This window comes from Bolinopsis microptera, chromosome 1, assembly GCF_026151205.1.
Source record: "Bolinopsis microptera isolate Bmic1 chromosome 1, MBARI_Bmic_1.0, whole genome shotgun sequence".
NCBI lineage: Eukaryota > Metazoa > Ctenophora > Tentaculata > Lobata > Bolinopsidae > Bolinopsis > Bolinopsis microptera.
In genome coordinates, this window is record NC_087072.1 from 4,686,888 (window position 1) to 4,710,176 (window position 23,289).

General features: G+C 38.3%; 1 protein-coding gene across 2 annotated transcripts in view; it reads right to left on the reverse strand.

The window, feature by feature from the left end:
- Positions 1-3,253: 3,253 nt before the first annotated feature.
- Positions 3,254-23,289, reverse strand: part of LOC134826526 (probable E3 ubiquitin-protein ligase HERC4) — a 32,390-nt gene continuing 12,354 nt past the window's right edge. Inside the window, exons 12-20 of one of the 2 annotated variants that reach the window (XM_063838923.1) lie at positions 19,778-19,929; positions 17,932-18,087; positions 17,573-17,782; positions 8,595-8,694; positions 8,314-8,482; positions 7,432-7,582; positions 7,134-7,301; positions 6,878-7,005; positions 3,254-4,286 (exon numbers count right to left, since the gene is read on the reverse strand). In XM_063838923.1, the coding sequence (XP_063694993.1) occupies positions 4,166-4,286; positions 6,878-7,005; positions 7,134-7,301; positions 7,432-7,582; positions 8,314-8,482; positions 8,595-8,694; positions 17,573-17,782; positions 17,932-18,087; positions 19,778-19,929 (1,355 nt within the window). In that variant the 3' untranslated portion in view covers positions 3,254-4,165. Of the gene's footprint in view, positions 4,287-6,877; positions 7,006-7,133; positions 7,302-7,431; positions 7,583-8,313; positions 8,483-8,594; positions 8,695-17,572; positions 17,783-17,931; positions 18,088-19,765; positions 19,930-23,289 lie in introns of both variants that reach the window. The other variant, XM_063838916.1, reaches the window with a different exon arrangement.

Genomic DNA, 23,289 nt, shown 5'->3' on the forward strand with positions numbered 1-23,289 from the left:
ATATGTGAACACACAATGTATTATTAATAGATCCATAGCATAGAGAGACAACAAATTTAAGCAACAGGCACTTTACCTGGGGACCCCAGGCTATGATGTTTATAAACATAAATGGAGACTTGGCGGAATGACAGGCTGAGCGCCGCTCAGTAACAGGCACAATGCTCATTCAAGTCGGTATCGACTCAAATGTACCATGACATTTAGAAAACAGTTGTGCATTGCATGATATATTCCCCGATACATTACAGTATTCCTCTTCTGTATTCTGTAATGCAGTCTTTGGGATGAAAGATTTTGCGTTGCATGGGGGCGTGTTATAGAGGGAAATACTGTATATCAATGATATACAGTATTCCCCCTCTATTGTCTATAACGTACCCCTGTACAACACTGATATTATCATTGTGATCAAATCACAGTGATTGTACTGATGAGGTCGCTGCAGTTGCTCGTTTTGAGAGGTTTTATACAAAACTTTAAATGTGAATAATGATGGGGTGGCATGGTGCAAATTTGATTTGACACGTGTCAGCAATCCGAGGACTTTACTGGTCGACGCTGAAGTTTACTGCCCAATCATTGTGACGTATCGGACAGGAAGGGCACGTACATGCAGTTGACTGGAATATAATATACTGTGTGGCCGACTACAAAAGCACTCTCTATCCTCAAAGGTTAGGATAAGATATAGCAAACACTGTTGAGAGATGTGTTGCTAGAAGCACGACGAGAACAATTAATCCTCTCCAGGGCTCTGTATCTGGTCTAGAACCCCTTCTACTGTAGATATATTGCCCCTTTTTATCCATCAGACCTGCCCTTTATAAATGTAAGTGCGGTGTGTGCGGAATCGCGTGTATTGACCTAATACAGTAAAACCCTAATTTACGATTTTCCGCAAACTCCGATTTATCGCGGCCATTTCCTTTCCCCAAATAGGGCTTAACATACATAATGTTAACAATCAAAACCCCGATTTAACTGTTAACGCAAACCCCGATTTAAATTTACCGCGCAGCTTTTTCCTTTCTCCCGAACTCCGAGGTAAATCGGGGTATTGCTGTATTGCACTTTAAGGACCATCAGTCATTATTCGTTCTATCAGATTTGTGTATTTGGTATAGCTGTGTATGATGAGATAAGATTGACAATGATGCCATGTTAAGGTCAAAAGTTTTTCATGACGAATCATCAAACACATCGGCGAGTACAATTACTTTAAAAATCAGGAAAAACATATATATACTTATAGAGCAACAATGGCATAGATTTTTATGGCATAGATAGCTAAAATGTTTGTCCAATAACTGACATTTATGCTATTTTATGCCATTGGCCTCTAGAAGCCTCTATGATGCTTGAAGTATAAAGGGTCACAATTCCTATGATGAGGAGAGAATGGACTCTGGCCATATCAGTTGATTGCTTTGCAGTAAGAGTGGTGCAATCTGCTGTTTTGCCGTTTGGACGACTAATGTGATTAATAACCTCACGAAATTTACAAGATATTGCACAATAAAACGTACGGTCAGTAAAACGTACAATGTTGTGAAACGAAAGCTTCAAGGGTGATCGGAAATCTTATACTATATTTATAAACTTCAACTTTCTGAAGCCATATTTGATGCTTAACGTGGGTAATCTGGGTTTTCTAGCATTGTTCAGTGTCTGGGTCTGAAGGCCGCTCGCTTACTCTTTTGAAACTTACAGTTACAATATGCTGACCGCGACTGAAAGATTCGTAACTTAAAATGATCCCTCACTGTTATATCTTATTGAACTTCGGAATATAGCTTAATAAGGAATAAGAATGCTTATTGCTTAAGTTACCTATTATAATAATAATAGAAAGTTGAATAATTAAAAGTAGATGATACGATGAAAGGTACCGACTCGTTACAATTCTATATAATTCACTATAACATAACTTATAATTGTATTCGTATTGAATTCATTCAATTTCCACGGCATTACAAATATGTAGCCTTTAATATCCAGGAGATAATCTCGACATGGCAGAATAAACTGAAACGCACGTGGCATACATTACAGAAACGGGCCGGCTGAAAAGACACATGATCCGGGAAACTACCTGTCAGTGCAACATTGAAGCCTTAGCTACTAAGTTAGTATTATTTATTAAGGCAACCCGCAACTTTAGCAGTCCGTCTTGCGTGATCAAAGTAAAAGTCAAAATAAGCTTGCCAAACCCAACAGGGCAATGTAGACAACAATAATGAGTTTGAGGAAGATCATCACAGCGCACAGAAACATGTGAACGAAATGGAATTGCAGCATATCTACGACAACGAAACAGACACCATTGATCCATAATTGAGTAGAGAGTGTAGTTAGAAGACAAATGACTATAAATACAGAATTGAATAAGGACGATAAAGTAAAACAGTTTGATTATAAAAACAAAAAGAAGTCAGTAATTATTTAAATCTAACGTAACAACATGATGTAAATATAATGGTTAAGCTCAACTCACAAAGTCTGTCCTCTGAGGTACGCCAGAAACGCGGGGTTCTTCATTTCAAACACTCCAGATCGTTTTTCCCTTCGCTCTGTGACAGGCTTAACAGTGACAAGCTTAATTCCACCACCTTCTCCTTTTCCTCCTCCGTGGCTGAAGGAGTTGGCGATCACGGAAAATCGCTTCTTCGCCTGAAAAAACACACATCGTTAAATATATGTAATTTAAGAAATGGTATTTTTGCTTAAATTTGTCTTTGTATTGGATGCATCTAAACACTCAGTTGATATATTATATTTATATTAAGATTGTTTAATGTCTGTAATTCACGTATTTGAGAATATATGGTTGCCTTATCGCTTTCATCTACCTTTCTAAACCGTTCTGACATTTAAACTCAAATATACCGGTCCTAACAAACGTAACATATAAACGGCGCTAACATAGAATAAGTGACGATAACTAGTGTAGCACAGGCCCAATTAAGTTTAACAGTACGTAATTAAATCATTACAGCACCATTGCCTCATGGTGACAACTTGAAACAGTTATAATATAGTGGTCACTGGTCACTGGTCATCATGGTCGGGGCTGTAATAGGTGGCGGTCATTATTTTTCTAGCGCGTCAAAACTTTTTCAAAACTATTGGTTAAGGTATAGTGCCAGGTATAAGTCATTCGCAATGACCAATGTTAATTGCGTGAAATATTACGGCGCTCTTCGACATAGAACCGGAGATAGTTGAGCCAGGTTACAAATAAAAGACATCATTTAACTTCCATTTATACATTAAACCTACATTACAACTCACTATTTCATGACATTAGATAAAATCACATTTTATAACCTTGGTAAAAATAGTCATCCTTTTATCAAGATTTCCCACAATCAAAAACGACCAACCATTAAAGTAAACAATTTTTAAACTGACCACCCCAAATATTGAATAATGTTATGATTAGTTAATATTTTAACGAAGATACATCACGATTTCCTCTCGGTTTCCCGGCATTGAGCTTCTGCAGTAATTCTGGATGAGAACCGACCATAGCCATGATATCAGGCTGAACATTACTATTAGATACTTTAAAGTCCATTAACTTGAATTAAATGACTCATTTGTCTCCCAAAATTTCGCTATCATTAACTAATATTTCCGAGACGGAATACTAAGTCAGATTAACATAAAACAATTCCTGCAGGGTTAAGTAAGCTGAGCTCTAATTAGTCCTGGTCCACTTACTTTCATTATTATACTGGATTTATGGATTAACCCCTAAGAAAGGTTATTCAAACAATTATCAAAACCTAATCTCTATTCAAAATATTTCAGGACTACTTGTCTTACATATAACAAAGATATTCAGCTAGCTGAAATTCAAGGAATTATCAAAAAGAACTATAAAAACCTCGTCTGAAATCAAAACAATCAAATTACAAATCCACTAAGTGGGTCCATTTTCCATTATTACCATTGGCGAGCGATAAGTCCAGTTCTAAAGTTTATATGCCACAGTGGACAATACCACACTTTGCCACAGTGATATATACTTCTTGAGTACGTATCTGTCGCGCTATATAACTTAAAACTCGCATAATACGTGGTGAACCAAGAAATCAATAAAATGAATTAATCTAACTGTATATAAGTATAAGACCCAAAACTGCTATAAAACTATAAGTTAAACAAGTCCAAAGCCCTCAGTGTTCATGATAGCAGTCAGGAGCTTTTCTTCCATTATTTCTTTATTGGGGTATGGAGGAAGATCTAGTACGTTGAAACACGTGTGTGCCACTGGTAATCTGAAGAAATTGGAGATTATATAATAATCTAATAATAAAACTAACTTTACTATGTCACTGTTTTAAACTAATTTAATACTCCACTACTAGTGGGGAGGGGTTAATAATATCATCTTTTCTGTTTTCGCTACTTTATAGTTTATAGTCTATTGGAGCATTTTCACATGATAAATCTGCTGTATCTAGAAGTTTATGATAGTCTAATGCTAAGTGACGAAGCGATGGAAATAAACCACCTCCGAATATTGTCATGATAAGAAGAATGAATAACACAATCTACGTGAATTTACAGTGAATATGTCCCACATCTCTGACAGTGTATGTTGTGTTTAAAAAAAAAAATGTTTCTTGTGAGACTACTTTTCCTGACAGTGATATTTTGTACTGAGAGGGGTGTTCATAATTTAGTAAATTATTAAGCTCATTAATTTCGAGGATTCGTGATGATCAAATAAGTTCTAACAGAGCTACTAGTGGTATTTGGCACCACTCTGCGGACAATCGGAGCTATGGACTGAAGCAGTGAAGCGGTTCACCATGGATAATTAAGTTTTACAATACCATATGTACAAATATCTAAGTCTCGTGATATACTGATATAAGATAAGTTATGAAATTAGATTTAACCGTTAATATTTTTCGCATTTCTGACCGTTTCTTTTGTTTTTGTATTCAATTAATGTTTCTTGAGGTTGTCCTAATTTTGGTCTTCAGGGCACCGATAGGAGGTAGGCAATCGGCTTATAATAACAAATCGTCTTTTGTGGACATTACTTTTAAAGGCACAGTCTTGGTTTCTTACAGCTTTTCGTACCATTATTCTGTCGAATGTGAAAATTAATAATTTACAGATTGCAGTTTTGGGAATTTTAGACTGGTTGATAGGAATACGAACACGATAAGTAAACCAAACGAGGAGGAAGGTCTACTACTGTATAATAGTGGTACAGTCTGTGACGATGGATTTAGTAAAAACTCAGCTAGTGCTATCTGTAAAGAAATGGGATATCGAACCTCTAACAACTGGACTTTTGGAGACAAGTGGTCAGTACTACAGAATTCGTATTCTATAACACTTGATGATGTCATTTGCACAGCCCCATTTTGGTCCTCGTGTAGTTACTTAACTATAGACAATTGTAACCATGTTGAGGATGTCTTTCTTAGCTGTATACTAGCATGCCCCCCGGGATATTACCGTGAATCAGGATCAAACTCGTGTGTGAAATGTCCTGCAGACACTTACAAAGCTTCAGAGGGAATTCAGACATATTGTACTGATTGCCCCGGTTCATATACATCAGATCCCGGTTCCTCTTACTGCTCTTGTGAATCAGATATGTTTTGGAATAATACAGGGTGCGAAAATTGTTCCGAAATTTCTGTAAGTCAGGAAGGAGCCCTTCAATGCATTGATTGTCTATTAAATGTCACAATGAATAATGGATCATCTTGCCGCTGTCCAGAAGGAATGGCCTGGAGTTGGGATGAGAAGAACATTGGGTCTTGTAAACTGTGTCTGCCTGGGACTTACAAAAACGAAGAGGGTACATCCTGCATAACTTGTCCATTAGGCACAAGTTCCGGTATTGGGTATGATCACTGTATTTGCACAGCTGGTAGATTCTGGAACAAAACTAGGTGTGAATCTTGTGTGCATTCTGTCAGTCAAGAAGGTTCTTTGCAGTGCCAAGAATGTCCTCTTAATTCTATTCCAGGTTCGAAGAAAATGATATGTATCTGCCCTGAGGGTCAAAGTTGGATTTGGGATGGTCTGGGAATTGGATCATGTAAGTATCTTCTGCTGAGTCCCCAAAATGGCATCGCTCCACTCGCATGGTTTTCGGGAGTATTGATCATCATCATTGTTACTCTTGTCATTCTGCTGGTTTATGAAAGGAGAAAAAAGAGAAAAGAAGAATTTTCTGCAACAAGAGTCAAATACAATGTAGACAAAGGAAGCGTACATACAGTTAACAGTCAAGGTGAAACAAGTGAAGTCCAAACTCAAGAGGAGGGTACGATTATAGCCAACATTGAAGAAGAGGAGATATACTGTGTGATGAGAAACTTCTCTGAGAGTGAGAATGTTTACGATGTCATTGACAACTGACGTGCTGTAATGATGATTGGGAATCGTACGGTGAAAAAGGAGAGACCTTAAAAACTTTATGTTCAGTTAGTTGGCTCAGGAGCACCTTCTTTACTAACAAGAATTTAAGCATAGTTTAATGTTTTGATTTTCAAGTTTTAAAGAAAACATTTTAACTTTAATTAAGAGGGGTGCTGTGTCATAAAAGAAGAGGGGGAAATTTTCAGAGTCAGGATTTTAACGATATGATTTGTGCTTTGTGAGGCTCTATGTGCACCAGTTTCTTCGTTGTACAGATTGTCAAGATACATTAAAATATAAATACATAACTAGTAACTACATTAACCCTTTCAAAACAGACTCAGTACTCAGTACTCAATTGAGAGAAGTCAGGAAAGGTAGTCATTTAAGTTTTAGTTCATGCTCTACAGTTAATCATCATAACAATCTGTAGATAACTATTACATATTAAAAGCAAGTAATAGTTAGCAGAGGTTACCTGGTATTATCTTTAACTTTCTGAATAATAATCTTTATACTGTGAATACCGTGGATTGGTATTCTATCGCTTCCTGTCAGGAATATCAGGAATTTCTTCTTGGTTCCGAGATCCATCTCGTGAAACATCTGAAACAAACCAGGCTGAAGGTTTAAGTTATACACGTTTTTTCGAGAAAATAAATAAACCAATCTCGTCCACTAATCACCAAGTAGCCAAAATTTCACAACTTGTTATTAGAATTGTACTCGTCTACCTGCCAGAATATCTTGATAACAGGGTGCTCCGGATGATATCCGTTCTGATACTCCGTTATACTCTCCAGATCTTTGAAGTTGAAATCCTGCATTCCTGATACCATGTGCATCAGTTCTTCTGAGTGGAATGCTTGGAATACTTTACCTCCCGCTACATAAAGAAATCCCTGGAGAGAAGAAGATTTTAGCTCATCAAATACCGCCGCGCCATATTAAATGTATTTTTAAGTAGTACTAACCCTCCTTTTATCTCTCAAATAAAACGTTGACAAAATATCAAACTAAATTTGTACTCACATGAGCGAATCCCTCGTATTGTGCCTCTATTACTTTGTTCATGTAGTAATCCACATAAGCCTTCACATACTCGTGTCTGTTTTCTACAGTTACAGATTTCTCTCTGCCACCAGGTACGATTTCGATCTCTTCGACTTCTCCAAAGAAATCCCTGAAATAGTAGGATCGTGTAAGATAGTTGACCAGTGGTGAAATCAACACGATGACAGCACCTACTATTTACTAAGAACGTCCGACTTGGACAACTTACTGTGGGGTTTCTACTACAGTTTGTACTAGTAATTTCTCGAAAAGATTGAACTTCTTCGAGAAATTACCTCAATTTAATAACAGACGCGCGCGCACATGTAATACTAAATTTCAAATTTTATAATTAAAATATGATTCGGCGTACGCGCGTGCCGTCAACACAAATGCGATTTTAAAATAAAGCTTTAAGTTTAATAAATCATGCAATGAATAATCTGCTGCTGATTCAGGTAAGGCCGCCCGCCAGCTACATTTTTGATAACGCTTATTGGACACAAACTGATTCAGTCATGCAGCAGATAACGAATACAGGAGGTATGTTTTACACCTGTGTGAGGTTGTTGAAAAGTTTAAATTATGAGAAGACTATGTCAGTTAATTACCACCTTTCTCACAAAAGATAACTTAAAATAAACCAAGGCTCCTAAATCATGCAAATATGTTCTCTGCAATCTGCATATCCTAAAGTATTACAGTATTGGAAGATGTCGTGTGCGTGTCTTTTGAACATAGTAATAACTGCTTTTACTCAGTAAGTCATGCACACTGCTCAGTGCATACTTCGGCTAAACTACCATATTATATATACTCAATAGAGATTTGATAAATTCGTCGTGATGATACAAAACTCGCCTCATAACTGAAAAAGTCAAGCTCATGGTTTCTTCGAAGTCTGGCTCGTTGTACGCTAGAAGTTGTCGGAGAGTATTCGCTTGGACAGGATGAAGCTTCGCAAAATCGTTCAGAGTCACAGACTTTTTGAGCAGTTTCTTGTAGAGCGCCGGCGGGAAATTGATGTCAACTGAAACGGTCATCGTCAATCGTAAGCTATAAATTAGCTAAAATAATCACAGGAGACAACTTTAAAATTAATTATCACCGATTATGTTTATCATTATAAGTGACCTTGTTACCTATAGTAGAGTTGTAAATGGCTAAACCACACAGAACTCCGATAAGATGGTAATTGCTGTTGTGTTCAAAGCTGAACTCTGAGAACCAAATGAACCGCGACTGAAATACATAAGAATATATCAAATATCTTATATTGGGCATTGGTCAATAAATACTAAATAGTCTCATGAGATCTGGCTTGTAATCAATTTAATAGGTTCGAGCCTGTCAGTATTGCCTCAGAATACATTGCCTAATGGTTAGAAGCCTAATGGTTGTAGGAACTGATATTAACCGAGTTTCTGATTCAGGATGTTACTGAAGATAGTAATGAAAATGTTTTAACACCTCAGTACTGTGTTTTACTACAGCTCAACCTGCTCAGTCTGACTATTTGGGAATTTAAACTCTTGATGGTTAGAATGTTAGATATATAGAAATGTAAGATATACAGGGTGTACCGCATAAAGTGCGACTTTCTTCCACTTTAATAGTTTTTGACAAAATTAAACTTCACAGTTATTTTTAACTAAATTTTGTCAGAAATATAGTTGAATTGATAAAAATAATAAAAAATATGGTAAATAGTTAAGCATCTAAGCAAAAGAATCTTCCCAAAAATTAAATATTGTAGTCTGAAATTGACATAACTTATTTGAGGCCCAAGATGTTCAAAATCTAATAAAAACGTTTTAAAGACCTTCCACAAAATTTTCAGGGTGATTGATCAAAAACAGTTGGAGAAAAAAGATTTTTAGACTCGATTTTCACTACGCACGATAGAAAATCGCTCGCTCAATACAATTACTCATGAGCGCTGACCTTTGACCAACGAAATTTTTTGAACGAAATTTTTAGATAGGACCAAAAGCAACTGATAGAAACTAATCTTTTCTATCAAAAGCAACTAAAACGGTGGTATCCTCCTGGTGTCCTGGGGTTTGGCAGGTTCCTCATTTAAAAAAAAAAAAAAAAAAAAAAAAAAAAAAAAAAAAAAAAAAAAAAAAAAAGCAACTAAAACGTTGATTTCGAAAAAAAATTCCTGAGACCTCTTAATTACATCAAGCTTAAGTTCCTGAGGTAGTACCATAACAGAATAGCAATTTGTGATAAATCAAAAAGTGATAGCGAGCGACTTGAAACTTGGTATGCATAAATTCGACAAACTAGCAGGAACCCGTCTAACCCTAAAGTGGTGTCAAGACTCGAGAGACTTAAATAATTATTACCCATTTAATTCGCGTTTTTGAAACCACTTGGGAGTCCAAATTTTGGGCATCAAAATTCTTATTCCTTGGCCAATTGTTTATTTTTTCATGCTGATTTTTAAAGCATTAAAGCATTTGACCCAGTCACAAAAGTTTCCATTGATATCTTTTACGGTTTTTGCGGAAAGTCACGTTAAAGTTGATGCCGTGGTGTCAGTAAAATAGCACGGATCCATAATCCATTATATACTATACATGATATATATATCCATATACATGATATATATATAGAGAATTAACCGTCTTTGCAAAATTAAAAACCATATTCTGTGAATCTGTGTAAAACATCTCAGTTCACCATTTCCTAACAGCACTTTACCTGGGGACCCCAGGCTATTATTATGTTAGAATAGAGAATAGAGATTCTGAGCGCCGCCCAGTAAAACAGCACTGTGTGTCCCTTTGTCCAGGCGGGCCTAATCGGTCTTCATTACTGCACTCGGCAAATGTCAGCCTCGTAATATGTAATAACTCGCGGGGTATAGGAGGGACGCTTACTGAGTTACTGGAGGATCTCTGGAAGAGGCGATCAAAATTGTCGACAGCTCAGTCCTGATCAAATAATGGGCCGAATGTAGTGAATAGAATAATGCAGTTATATAGGAAACGATTAAAACTCACAAAGAATCTCTTTTGCGCTCCTTAACTTGCGCTATTTCCTAACAGTGCACTGACTATTTCGTTACTTATAGGGTTAGACGGGTTCTTGCTAGTAGATATAAACCCTGTGCGTTATACAGTATACTTACCAGCAGAAACCCATACAACCTTAAAGTGGTGTCAAGACTCAAAAGGCTAAAATAATTATTACCTATTTAATTCGCGTTTTTGACACCACTTGGGGGTCAAAATTTTGGGCACTTAAGTTCTTATTCCTTGGCGAATTTTCTATTTTTTCATGCTGATTTGAAGGCCATTAAAGCATTTGACCCAGTCAAAAAAGTTTCAGTTGTATATCTTTTACGGTTTTTGCAGAAAGTCGCGTTAAAGTTGATGCCATGGTGTCAGTAAAATGGCACGGATATATATATCGTCTCGCTTTATATATAGTAAGATAGTTTTTAGCAACTGCTCCCATAATATTTTGTATCATTTCTCAAAAAAGTCACACTTTCTGTGGTACACCCTGCATATAGAAATATTGATGGACATGTTCATTTGAAGCTCAAGATATTGGTACAATGCCAATGAATAGTCCAGCATCATTTTATGGCCTGAATGTGTTGAGAATTGTTAAACTAATTACAACACTACAAATTTATTAAATTTATTGAGTATTAAATGCAACGCGATGGAAATATTTTAAGCGGGTAATACCCAGGATACATGAAGACTTTGTTGTAACTTTGTATGAAAAGCATTAATACCTCACTGCTACAAACAAATAAAACACAGAAGGCACAAAATGTATTAGTTCATTCTAGACGAAATATTTGATTTCTTAAACATTCTAATCACTAGCAGGAACCCGTCTAACCCTAAAGTGGTGTCAAGACTCGAGAGACTTAAATAATTATTACCTATTTAATTCGCGTTTTTGAAACCACTTGGGAATCCAAATTTTGGGCACTAAAATTCTTATTCCTTGGCCGATTGTTTATTTTTTCATGCTGATTTTTAAAGCATTAAAGCATTTGACCCAGTCACAAAAGTTTCCGTTGTGGGGGGGGGGGGGGGGGGGGGGTGTAACCCAAAAAAAACCCAAAAAACCCAATCCCAGTATGACCTTTTTCAGGGTAGGAGTTGGGTTTTTTTGGGTTTTTTACAAATTTTTCATTTGAAGGAAATAAAATCATGTAGGCACCTAGCAAAACAATTATCAGTACAACATCACTGTTGTGGTTCATCACTACAACATCACAATAGATATAATCGCTTAAATATCACCCAAAAGCAGTATTTTATTCACTGATGTGCTCAGAAGAAGTTGGCCATCCAGATATGATATCAGTCATATGTAATGCTCACTTCGATGGCCATGGTAAATTGAGTTAGTAGGGACGCAACTCACTGATGACCCCAACCCTGACCGCAACCGGTATGAGAGGAATAAAGCCTTTCTTCTCACCTTCACGATCTCTGTTTCCGTTTTCCTGATCATCCGCTTAACGAGAATCCATGCTCTATCTCCAACTGAAAGAATCTTGCAGTTACCATCAGCTGCATGATCACATGTGATATTAAGTGATATCTTCGCTTGTTTATGGCCCTGGAGTCGCTAAAATCTTGACTGGGATGGCATTTGATCTCGCCCTCCATTGAGGCAAACCTCAACAGCCGTATCATGATGCAGAGCATCACCATACACAGTTACTATTTTCGCCCATTCCTCTGATGAGTCAATATCCTCCACTTCCTCTTCTTCATCATCTGTTTCCGCTTCGTCACTCTCTGCTCCGTCAGAAGATGGTTGGAAAGCCTCTCCTTCAAAGCTACAGTGTTCTTGAAGGAGTTCTCTACCCCTTGAGACTCCCTTCTTCATAGCTTGTAACAATCTTGGAATTGAAGTATCTTTACCTCTAAATAGTTTCTCTGCTTTCGGATGCGGTATAACAAGCTTGTTGCGAGAGTGGGCAACTGTTACAGGAATCAAATTTTTGCCGAGTGCATCAAGCTCGAGGGAACGGTTTGATTTGCCCATGCCAACCAACATATCCTTAGAACACAGATTAGTTCTAATGCCTGCATGGAGGCCTATGCGCAGGAAAGCATAAAGTTTGCTCGCAGGCATCAGATGTAAACAGCCAGGGCATAAAGTGTTGATAACTGTTGTCAGCTGTTACACTGAGAATGTACAGCATCAGACCCTCGACTGTAATAATCGCATCATCAAAATTTTTACAAGTAGGCAGGTGGTCTTTCAATGGTTGTGTGAAGCTTAGGTGGCCCAAGGCGTCACCGCTGGATAGAAGCTGGGTGGAAGCCCTGGTCTGATGTGAGGCTCCCAGAACTTTGAAAAGGGGTATCCTGCTGGTGCCCTCTTCCAGACACTCATCGGACAGCATGATGAAAGCCACTACCTCCGCGTGGTGAAGACTGGATACTGGACAGGCAGGACGGTCGACGGGAGACATTGAGCCCCGGAAGTTCAATAATTTGATCTGTTGACTCCTTAACTCTTGGTCTACAAGAGGCTTTGAGACTCGTAAATCTTTACTGTGTATTGCACAGTAGCTAAAGAGGTGTTGGCTGTTACCCTGTTCAACCTAGTCTACTATGACCCAGCTAGACTGGACCACACTCTGGTAGTCAGGATACGGCTCCCTATGCCCGGGGTACCGGGTAACGAGGTAGTCAGGGGAAGGGTTAGTCCCCGCTAAAGTGTAGCTCTGTTTTCAATCTAACCTCCTTATGCTTTGGGATAAAATCGGAAAGTCCCACACTGGAGCAGGTGACGATTGGGTAAGGATTACAACTGATGCTGTTGGGTAGAAAAAGGAAGTGTCACATTTGTCTTGTATGGCATATGTTCGTGCAATTACATGCTCAAGATACCCAAGATATTATGGTGAGAGTTAAAGATGGCTATTGTTCAAGCGGATGCCCTTAACCTTTTAGTGGCGCAAGAATTAAGAACACAATCAAATGCCAATGTGCAGGGGACTGCACAGGATTGTGAGCCAACTGAAAAGTCAAGATGAAGTTTATCAACAGCTTAAGGGTTAAAGCCCCTTATTTTTCTAGTAGGAAGTGGTTGCCGGGGTAATTACGCTGATATTACAGAAGCTGATGACTCGGTCTCCACAACACGACAAACTATTTCTACAGAAAGTCAAACAAGAAAACATCAAAAAAATATGAACATCAATTGTATTGTATCATGTAAAAGGACTGCTAAGGTTAGCACATTTAACATAAGAACAGCCAGAGAACAGCACAAACGCATCGAACTTGAAGAACTATTTTCTCGAAGCAAGCTGCACATCCTTGCCCTGCAAGAATCGAACATCGGGTAGTGCATGCTGATTGCTGAGAATACCAGAATAGAAAAGATGAACAAAAGGATTCATCCAGTGATCTCATCTGCGTGGAGAAATGCAGCTGGCGCTTCACCATGTCTCTTAATGGAAAGCCCAGGCTCACTGTCATCACATGCTACAGTCCTACAGAAGCCTCATCTGATGAGGAGGCAGGAAATCTCTTTTGTCTAAAACCAAGCATCTTACAGTTAATTTAGTAGGAGAGGAGCCACACACAATAATTTTTAAGGACGGACATGCCTTAGAAGAAGTTGAGGATTTTAGTACAACGGAGCACGACTTTAGGTTACGCAAGGCCAAGGCATGGGCTGCCTACCACAAAATGTAGGCTATATGGAGGTCCAATTTGCGCCGAGATTTAAAGATCCGTCTGTTCAAGCTACGGTTGAATCAATCTTCCTGTATGGAACGAAAACGTGGACAATAACAGAATCTTTGAAGAAAAGAATAGACGGATGTTACAGTAGTCAGTAGAATGCTTCAGATGGCCCTAAACGTGGACTGGAGAGGACATCGCACCAACAAGGAGGTCTTTGGATCACTCCCAAGAGTTATTTCGAAGATACAGGCTAGAAGAATGAGGTTGGCTGGGCACATCCAGCGACATGATGACCTGGCAGCACACCAACTTCTCCTTTGGGAACCTAGGGAGGGGTAGACCACCGCTCACCTTCGTCGATAACCTAATAAGTGACACTGGACTCAAGAACACTGGGGAGATTAAGGAGCTTATGGCGGACAGAAAGCTTTGGAGACACATCATCGAGACTCGGACTCTGAAGCCGCCTTAAGTGAAGTAATTTAAGTCATGTGCTTTGACTTGCCCTTGACCTTCGTCATAGCCTCCTTCCATGACAGGAGAACACATTTGCCACATTTGGCACATTTCCACTTTGTTCATTCATATGGATTATATCTCGATGAACGAGACATCCTGTTTGCTATCGTGATAACATACTATCAATATAAACACACTTATATACTATGTAAACTATCTATTAAGTTAAGCTTAGTTGTAGTGATCGTACGGAACGTTCACTAAAAATAGTTTGTGAACGCGTTCGCTAAAAGATTTTAACGTTCGGAACATAAGGAACGTTAAACTTAATTGCTGTTATGAAATTAAAATGCCGGACATAGCCCAATTATCCGGCAAAGTACTAGCGTTTCCATTGCCAGGCCTTCAGGGCCTTGAGGTATGTTACAAATATTATTATGTTAGAGAGACTGAAGGGTTCCAAGGATACTTTGATTAAGACTTATATTGATCCAACCCTTACTGAGTCTGTTAGCAAAAAGTAATGCATACAAGAATTTGTTTGAGTGCGCTAAAGATTTAGTGTTTGACCCCCATTTCTGGATAGAAGTCGACTATTTATGCTCAATTCTCGAGCCGATAATAGTCTTGCTTAGATTTTCAGACAATAGTCTTAAGATTCCTGTTGGTTTCATCGGTGTAATTTATTACAAATATTATCTGTTCACCTTGAAGTTAGCAAATTTTGCTTTCCGCAATAGAAACCATAAAAGTGATATGGTTAGTCTTGCCAACAAAAGGTGGCTCGAGCTCCATTCCCCCCTACATTCAGTAGGATTTTGTGTTCACCCGGCTTATCGGGGATATGATCAGCACACGAATCAGGATGTCTGGAAGGAGTTTCTAGATGTCATGGACACGTGGTGTGACGGCGCAACAAAGAAGAAGATACTTTCGCAGTACACGTTCTACCGAGATAAAAGAGGCTTATTCTCTACTGACGCTGCCTCAAGTCTTAGCCAATATTCTGACGATGCAGTCTCTTGGTGGAGCAACTTCGGTTGCGAGGTACCCGAACTACAGAGTTTTGCAATGAAAGCGCTGTCGCAATCGACATCAGCCTCACCCTGTGAGACGAATTGGAGCTTGTACGACTGGGTGATAAACAAAAAAAGAAACCGCCTCACAGTTGACAAGCAGCGAGACCTTATTTATGTTAACGCAAGTTTGCGTCTTATGAACAATTCACGAATTAAGGAGCAATAATTTCATTACTATTTGCTATACTAGTGACTTATTTTTATTCATTATTGTTGTTTATTTACTGTCTAATTCCGACAACATGGTTTTATCTCATTGTATCCATCTCAAGTTAAAAACTATCGGAAAAATTATCAAAATATCAAGACTAACGTTCACTAACGTTCACAAACGTTCACTACAAAATGATTGGAACGTACGTTCAGTACGACTAAGTTCAGCGTTCACTACAACTAAGAAGTTAAGACATGAGAACAACACGTAGGTAAGACTCAGTGGGAAATAATTCTCATTCAATACAATTAATGAAATGGCTAGAATTTTGTTTAAATTTTGTTTAAAAAACCCAAAAAAACTCAAAAAAACCCAATCCCAGTATTACCTTTTCTTGGGTAAGAGTTGGGTTTTTTTGGGTTACACCCCCCCCCCCCCCCCGTTGTATATCTTTTACGGTTTTTGCGGAAAGTCGCGTTAAAGTTGATGCCGTGGTGGCAGTAAAATAGCACGGATCCATAATCCATAAACATGATATATATATCCATATACATGATATATATATAGAGAATTTACCGTCTTCGCAAAATTAAAAACCATATTCTGTGAATCTGTGTAAAACATCTCAGTTCACCATTTCCTAACAGCACTTTACCTGGGGACCCCAGGCTATTATGTTAGAATATAGATTCTGAGCGCCGCCCAGTAAAACTGTGTGTCCCTTTGTCCAGGCGGGCCTAATCGTTCTTCATTATTGCACTCGGCAAATGTCAGCCTCTTCCACGAGAAATCGTAATATGTAATAGCTCGCGGGGTATAGGAGGGACGCTTACTGGAGGATCTCTGGAAGAGGCGATCAAAATTGTCGACAGCCCAGTCCTGATCACATAATGGGCCGAATGTAGTGAATAGAATAATGCAGCTATATAGGAAACGATTAAAACTCACAAAGAATCTCTTGTGCGCTCCTTTACTTGCGCTATTTCCTAACAGTGACTAAATGACTATTTTGTTACTTATAGGGTTAGACGGGTTCTTGCTAGTAGATATAAACCCTGTGCGTTATACAGTATACTTACCAGCAGAAACCCGTACAACCTTAAAGTGGTGTCAAGACTCAAAAGGCTAAAATAATTATTACTTATTTAATTCGCGTTTTTGACACCACTTGGGGGTCAAAATTTTGGGCACTAAAGTTCTTATTCCTGGGCGAATTTTTTATTTTTTCATGCTGATTTGAAGGCCATTAAAGCATTTGACCCAGTCAAAAAAGTTTCAGTTGTATATCTTTTACGGTTTTTGCAGAAAGTCGCGTTAAAGTTGATGCCATGGTGTCAGTAAAATGGCACGGATATAACAGGAATTAAACAGGAATTAAACAGGAATTAAACAGGAATTAAACAGGAATTAAACAAAATTGGATCAAACGGCAGATGCCGTGTCTGACCAATATAGGAATAGAAGGTTTAATATTCAAAACTACCCCAATGTAACAAATAACCAAACAAGGTGGTAAAAGTAGATAGCCACGTAAAAGAATATAGCACAGATAGCACAGTCGTATGTACAGTCATATATATCGTCTCGCTTTATGTATAGTAAGATTCCAATCATTCCAATCACTGCTTTACTCTTTATCCGTGTGTAGCGGGCGTTATCAGACAACTAGATAGTACTGAACGTTCACTTTTGTCTTTTTGTATTAGGAAGTTTGGAACAAGAGATATTGGAGTACTAACCTCGGGGTCAACAGAGAACATGCCGTAATCGGGTGACAACAACTCCTTCATCAGGAGGAGAAAGAGCTCCTTCTTCACCCCACCTGCATCGTAACCCTCCTCTCCCTCAAATATAACTTTCAAGGGCTTCTTAAGGAGATAAGGTCTGCTCTCGTATTCTTGGATCTGCCGCAATGTGTCCAATATTAAGTGGTCTCTTCGCACTTTCAACTGAAAATAATCAATTTATCAGACAACGTATTGACAAAAGTATACCCACAACAGTATTGCAGAAAATGGAGCGGCAGGCATTAGAATTATTCAATTCATAAAAAATGTTAAAATTAAACGGTACCGAACATGTTTTCGCTAGGACCAACCTCTAAGAAAGGGTTGATACTAATCTGGCCCCTATTTAGGAACTGGTTAACAGCGATACTCTGCACAGTTTTCATCATCTGCTGATTAGCATCTATCTTCAGTAGTTTCGCTTTGGCTTCAGCCGTGTACACAAACGGGTATTTACAAAATACCACCTGAAACACAACTCTTGTCAATAAGCTAACATCATCTTTAGCTTTTGCTTTTGTACCACTTTTTAGGCCAGATATTGATAACCAGATATGAAAGAAAAGAACATTTTCTAGTGATAAGCAGAATTTTTCTCAATGAGACAAATTATCGGGAACCATGTTAACAAGTTAGTCAGATTAAATTCATGTCATTTACAATACTCTTCTTTAGAGGGAGTCCGCTTCATTATAACCTTATTGTGGTTAATGTTACAACGCTGGACAATCTTTAATTTTCATATAAATCTAAGAAATCTGACGAAGAATTTAACATAGAACATATTCTATATAACATCGATTCCAGGACGCAGGTTGCTAATTGTATTCACTAGACGGTATATTCTAATTCAGACGAATTTTACTACTAAATCAATCACAGCATATCAAATCTTACTTGACCATACTTCTACTTACTATCCATCACGTGACATTGTGACGGACCGTTCCATTGTGAACGTTTAGGAAAGATTCAATAAAGTATATTAGATTTATCACCTGGCGGTAGATTATTTAAATAAAATGTGCGTTTATTTCAAAATCTGCGGCCAAATTTCAAATTAAACTTGACACTATTGGACGTTTTGCTTCTTAAAGATGTTTTTAGCGTTCCTGCTTTTACTTGTTCCATATTCTGAACTGGTTTGCGGAAATGAAGATCCAGGAGGTGAGACACTGGAGGGTAAAAATTGGAACAAGCTAGATAAAACTCTGTCTCTAATGAGGAGTCAGGTGAATTCTACTAACTTGTACGTTCAAGAAATCAGGATTTTTCTTCAATCTGTTACGACTAGGATGGATAGATTAGAACAAGCGTTGGAAAAGGTCGAACAAAGTGTTGCAGAAAAGATTTTAAAGCTAGAGGAAACAGTATTAGGGGTATTGGAAGCCATGGAAACAGCGAAGAAAAGTGGTGAATTGATACCAGCTGTTAAAGTAGAACAAAGCTCAACATTTCCCGGTCTCCCAGCGGGTCCTGAAAAAGCAGTTGACGGACACCTCGCAACTCAATCTCACACAACCTGCACCCTACCTGGACAGTGGTTCAGGTACCACTTCTCTCAGAGACGTGCTGTAGGGCAGATAAAGGTGGTGAATGGTAAAATAAACGTGCACAAGAACAGACTGAACGGAATGAGGGTGTATGTTATGGTAGACAATCTGAACAGGTTGCCATGTAGGATAGACACAGTAGCAGTGCGGGAGGGAGACACGTTTCAAGCTCAGACTTACTACCTGGACTGCACTGGCAACACCGGCATCGGAGTAGAGTTTGTTCTGAATACCACTAATTGTTTGGAGTTTAGAGAAATAGCAGTTTATTCTCCATGAATGTTTTGTGATTGTTATGATTTTTGAATTGGAGATTAAAATGATTGGTTTTATAGTATAGCCCCAGAATGCTACTGTAAAATATCTTCCGAAAAATTCTATCAATAATTTCATGGTCATATATTAAGCAGCTTAATCTGTTCTGAAAATTCTTAATGGACCAAAAAGGCAGGCTTACAAACTGTAGAGTCTGGCTGAAAATTGATGCTTGAGTGCTTGTCACAATTAACGAAGAATAAAAATCCTAATGAAGCATTTTAAACACAACATTAAACTTATGTGACATAACAAAGACAGCCAGAATATCACATACATTATACGCTACCTCGCGATGTTCTATCCAGTTCCTATAGTCCTCCTCCAGATCGAGTTGGTCCGTCAGTTCGTGGATGTAGAACGCGTTGTACGGCACGATCTCCTTGTTAGAATTCACTTCGTTCAGCAGGGCTAGAACTTTTAGACACTTCTCCATGTTTTCTGGAGGGGTTGGTATCTTTATAGTTCACAAATACAGCCAACAAGAAATACTGATTAATCATTCAATACTTTTTCAACATTTCATATCCTCTCAATTACGTTACATTTAACATAAGCTACAATCACACCCCCGTGGTAGGAATCTAAAGCCTTGTCAGAGGCTGATCAGTTATTGGTACCAATAATTCTGGCTTAACGAGGCGAATTGGCTGAGATCCACGGAAACATGATTAACAAGATACGAGAACTTAACCCTAACAAGGCTACCGAGACTGGTTGTTAATAGGCCTTTTGTGCTAATTGAGAATATTTAGAATATATGGTTGCTTTAATCAACCTGAATCAACTACCAATAATTACCGGCCACCGCTCTCAATAGAATATTTAAAAATTGCTCATATTCAACTTTGTAGATTATGATTTGGTTAATAAAGACGACAGGCGTTTAACTAAGATCAGGGACCCTGATAACGTAATTTGAATTATCACAAATTCACAAGATTATGGATTAAAGATAAGGCGTGGCCGGTGGCGCCATTGAGGGTATGCCCATATTATCATAATTAAGTTATTATCTATATCAATACTCCACTGCACATGTTAGATCGACAAATTGAAAATATCGCATTTAAGATCCCTCTTTATTTTCAAACGTTTACAGAGAATAGGTTTGACTGGTTACAGTTCAAACATGACTTTCTGAAGGTTGTACTAAACTGTAAAACCTCGTCTGCCTTTTGATGAACAACGTGACAAGTATAGATTTTGAGGAGCACTTTAAATAAATTGTATTGAAATACGACTTTATGATCCTCAAAAGGATTATTATTTCTCACATATTATAATATTCCAGAGAAATTCCAAGATGCATTATATATTGGTAGGCGTTTCACGATCAATCAGCATCCACTTTTGACCAATCAAGCCCCAGAATCACTGTAACGTGTCAAAAACATATGCCTCACCTTCCCACCATAATCACATCTATTGACTCGGCGTAAATAGTAAATTATCAAACTTGCAACGTTTAGTAAAGTTCTAACAGCCCCACTTCCGGTATTTGGTCTCAATTAAATATGTATACGTTCATTGAGGCAATTCTAATTATATCACTCTCAGTCCCTAGGGTACAATCATTTAGTGGGCGACAGATCGGAGCCTCACGACTAACTTGCCCTGGCTTATCCGATGGGTTAGGCTTAACTTTAGTATTCGAATAATTCAACGAGTCAAAAATTATGGGTATCATGTGATCATCTCTCTGTCACTAGCATTTGAACAGACTAAGGGGACTACGGTGACTAGAACTGTGATACGATCGTTGAGTGAGCGAGGGACCGGAGCCTCAAGGCAGAGGATTGGAGCCTTACAATCTCAGATCATATTATTCAGCATACAATTTTCATAATGACAAATGTCCTATCAAATGGTCTAGGGCAAAGATCAAACGTTAGTAGTATTTGAATAATTCGACGATTAACAACGTGAATGGTGTCACGCGCCCATTATGACTCATTCTGACATTTAGGAATTCTATACTCAGTACTCACAGATACAAATTTGCTCCTCAACTTTTATCTAGATCAGATTATTCAGAAGGTAGATGGGCTCAGCTCTGGGGTGCCCTCTGTTGCTCCCTAACATTGTTGAATTATGACTTACATTAATTGCTGTAAGCAGGAATGAACGCCACCCTGGACGCCTGCGCCTCCGAGTTGGTAATAATCTTCAGCAGCTTTCATACCGGCGTTTATCGTCAAGGGTTAGATTTATTGAAGTGATCGCCATTTATCTGGTGCTCATCAGTCATCTGTCACAAAGTAGTCTTGATGACATGACGTGACAACATAAGAAATTACAATATTATGTTCATCATCAACTTCATAGGATAAGGAAACGTTTCAGTGTCTCTTTAAAATTTCTTGGCATTAGCACCTAGCTAATAAACAAAAATTGAAACAAAGTTCTTATTTGATATTTGCTACAGAATTTGACAGTTTTATTCTTCTTTATAGCAATGTTAACCTTCCTATTGGTGTTCCAACTGTCTATACCTTCAGCATTTTCTGGTAAGTCAGAGGAGGTAATAGTTAGTTTTCCGTCCGAATTGTTTGTTTAATTTATTAGCTAAAAGCCCGTCCCATAATCTAGATTTACCATGCACATGGTGCCTCACTAGAGTCAGGAATTTATATCCGTCAATAAAATAATTTCCCAGTCGTGTACCAGATGACTGCCACAATAAGAGATTACAGTGAGTACGATGGAACTGTAGACGCGCAGTTTGTGAATATCGCAGGAACTCTCGGAGTAACAGAGGAGAAAAGGTGTTCCGCTGACTTTGATGTGTACGGTCAGGACGTCGTGTGCTCGATTGAGAGCGATGTTAAGATCGGGGACTACAAATGTGTATCTTGGAGAACTAGTGGTAATGATGGTTGGTCTCTTATGAAGGTTTGTGGTGATATCTTAATCTTTTTCCTGTTATTCTATTGGATTTGGGTGGAATCTAAATGTAAACTGTAGAGTTAGCGACATATTAACCGCAGCGTGCTGTCGAAATTTAACAGGGGGGGGGGGGGGGGGGGGGGGTGGGTGACATGTTCGCCTATGTCCTGTCCTCTTTTGATTCTATGAGACAATGGAAGTGTTTTTTGGGACATTAGCGGACATTGACGGACAAACATTATGAGAATATTTCGCACATGATTTTGACACAATATTTTCGGCTCATAATGATCAGGGTAGCATGAAACATGAACAAAAGTAGTTTCCAGAAAAACTTTTCCGAGCTTCCGAGCTCGTATTGCGAAGGGGAGGCCTGGCTTCCCAGATCACATCACAAAGGGGGAACCCTCGAGTCCAAAATCGTATATCGAAGGGTTTAGTGTAGGTGCGGACTTCGAAAATTCGAAGTATGGCCCCCCCCCCCACCTATGTCCTGTCCTGTCCTGTCTCTTCTGGATTCTATGAGACAAGCGGGCATATAGACGGACGTGTCACCCTCCCTTTATTATTCAAGAGAACTTTCTAAGCTTCCTTTTCATTTATTTATAGATTACGTTGGACGTTATAAATTATTATGTTGCACGTTATCAGTATGTATATAATTTAATATCTTAACTCGAACCTGAAATGAAGCAAGTTATTCTAAATATAGAATTTTCAGTTAAAGGTGAAAATAGAAAACCAGGAGATACACGTGGTGGTACCGCAAAATGGCCAGTTGAACGGCTTTATTAACATGAGGAACAAAGAAACAAGCTTATTTTGCCTTGAAAGTAGGTTTCAAACCACTATCATTGAACTTATTTTGTAAATATACCTATTTATCAAAACCTGTACCTGCATTAGCATTTT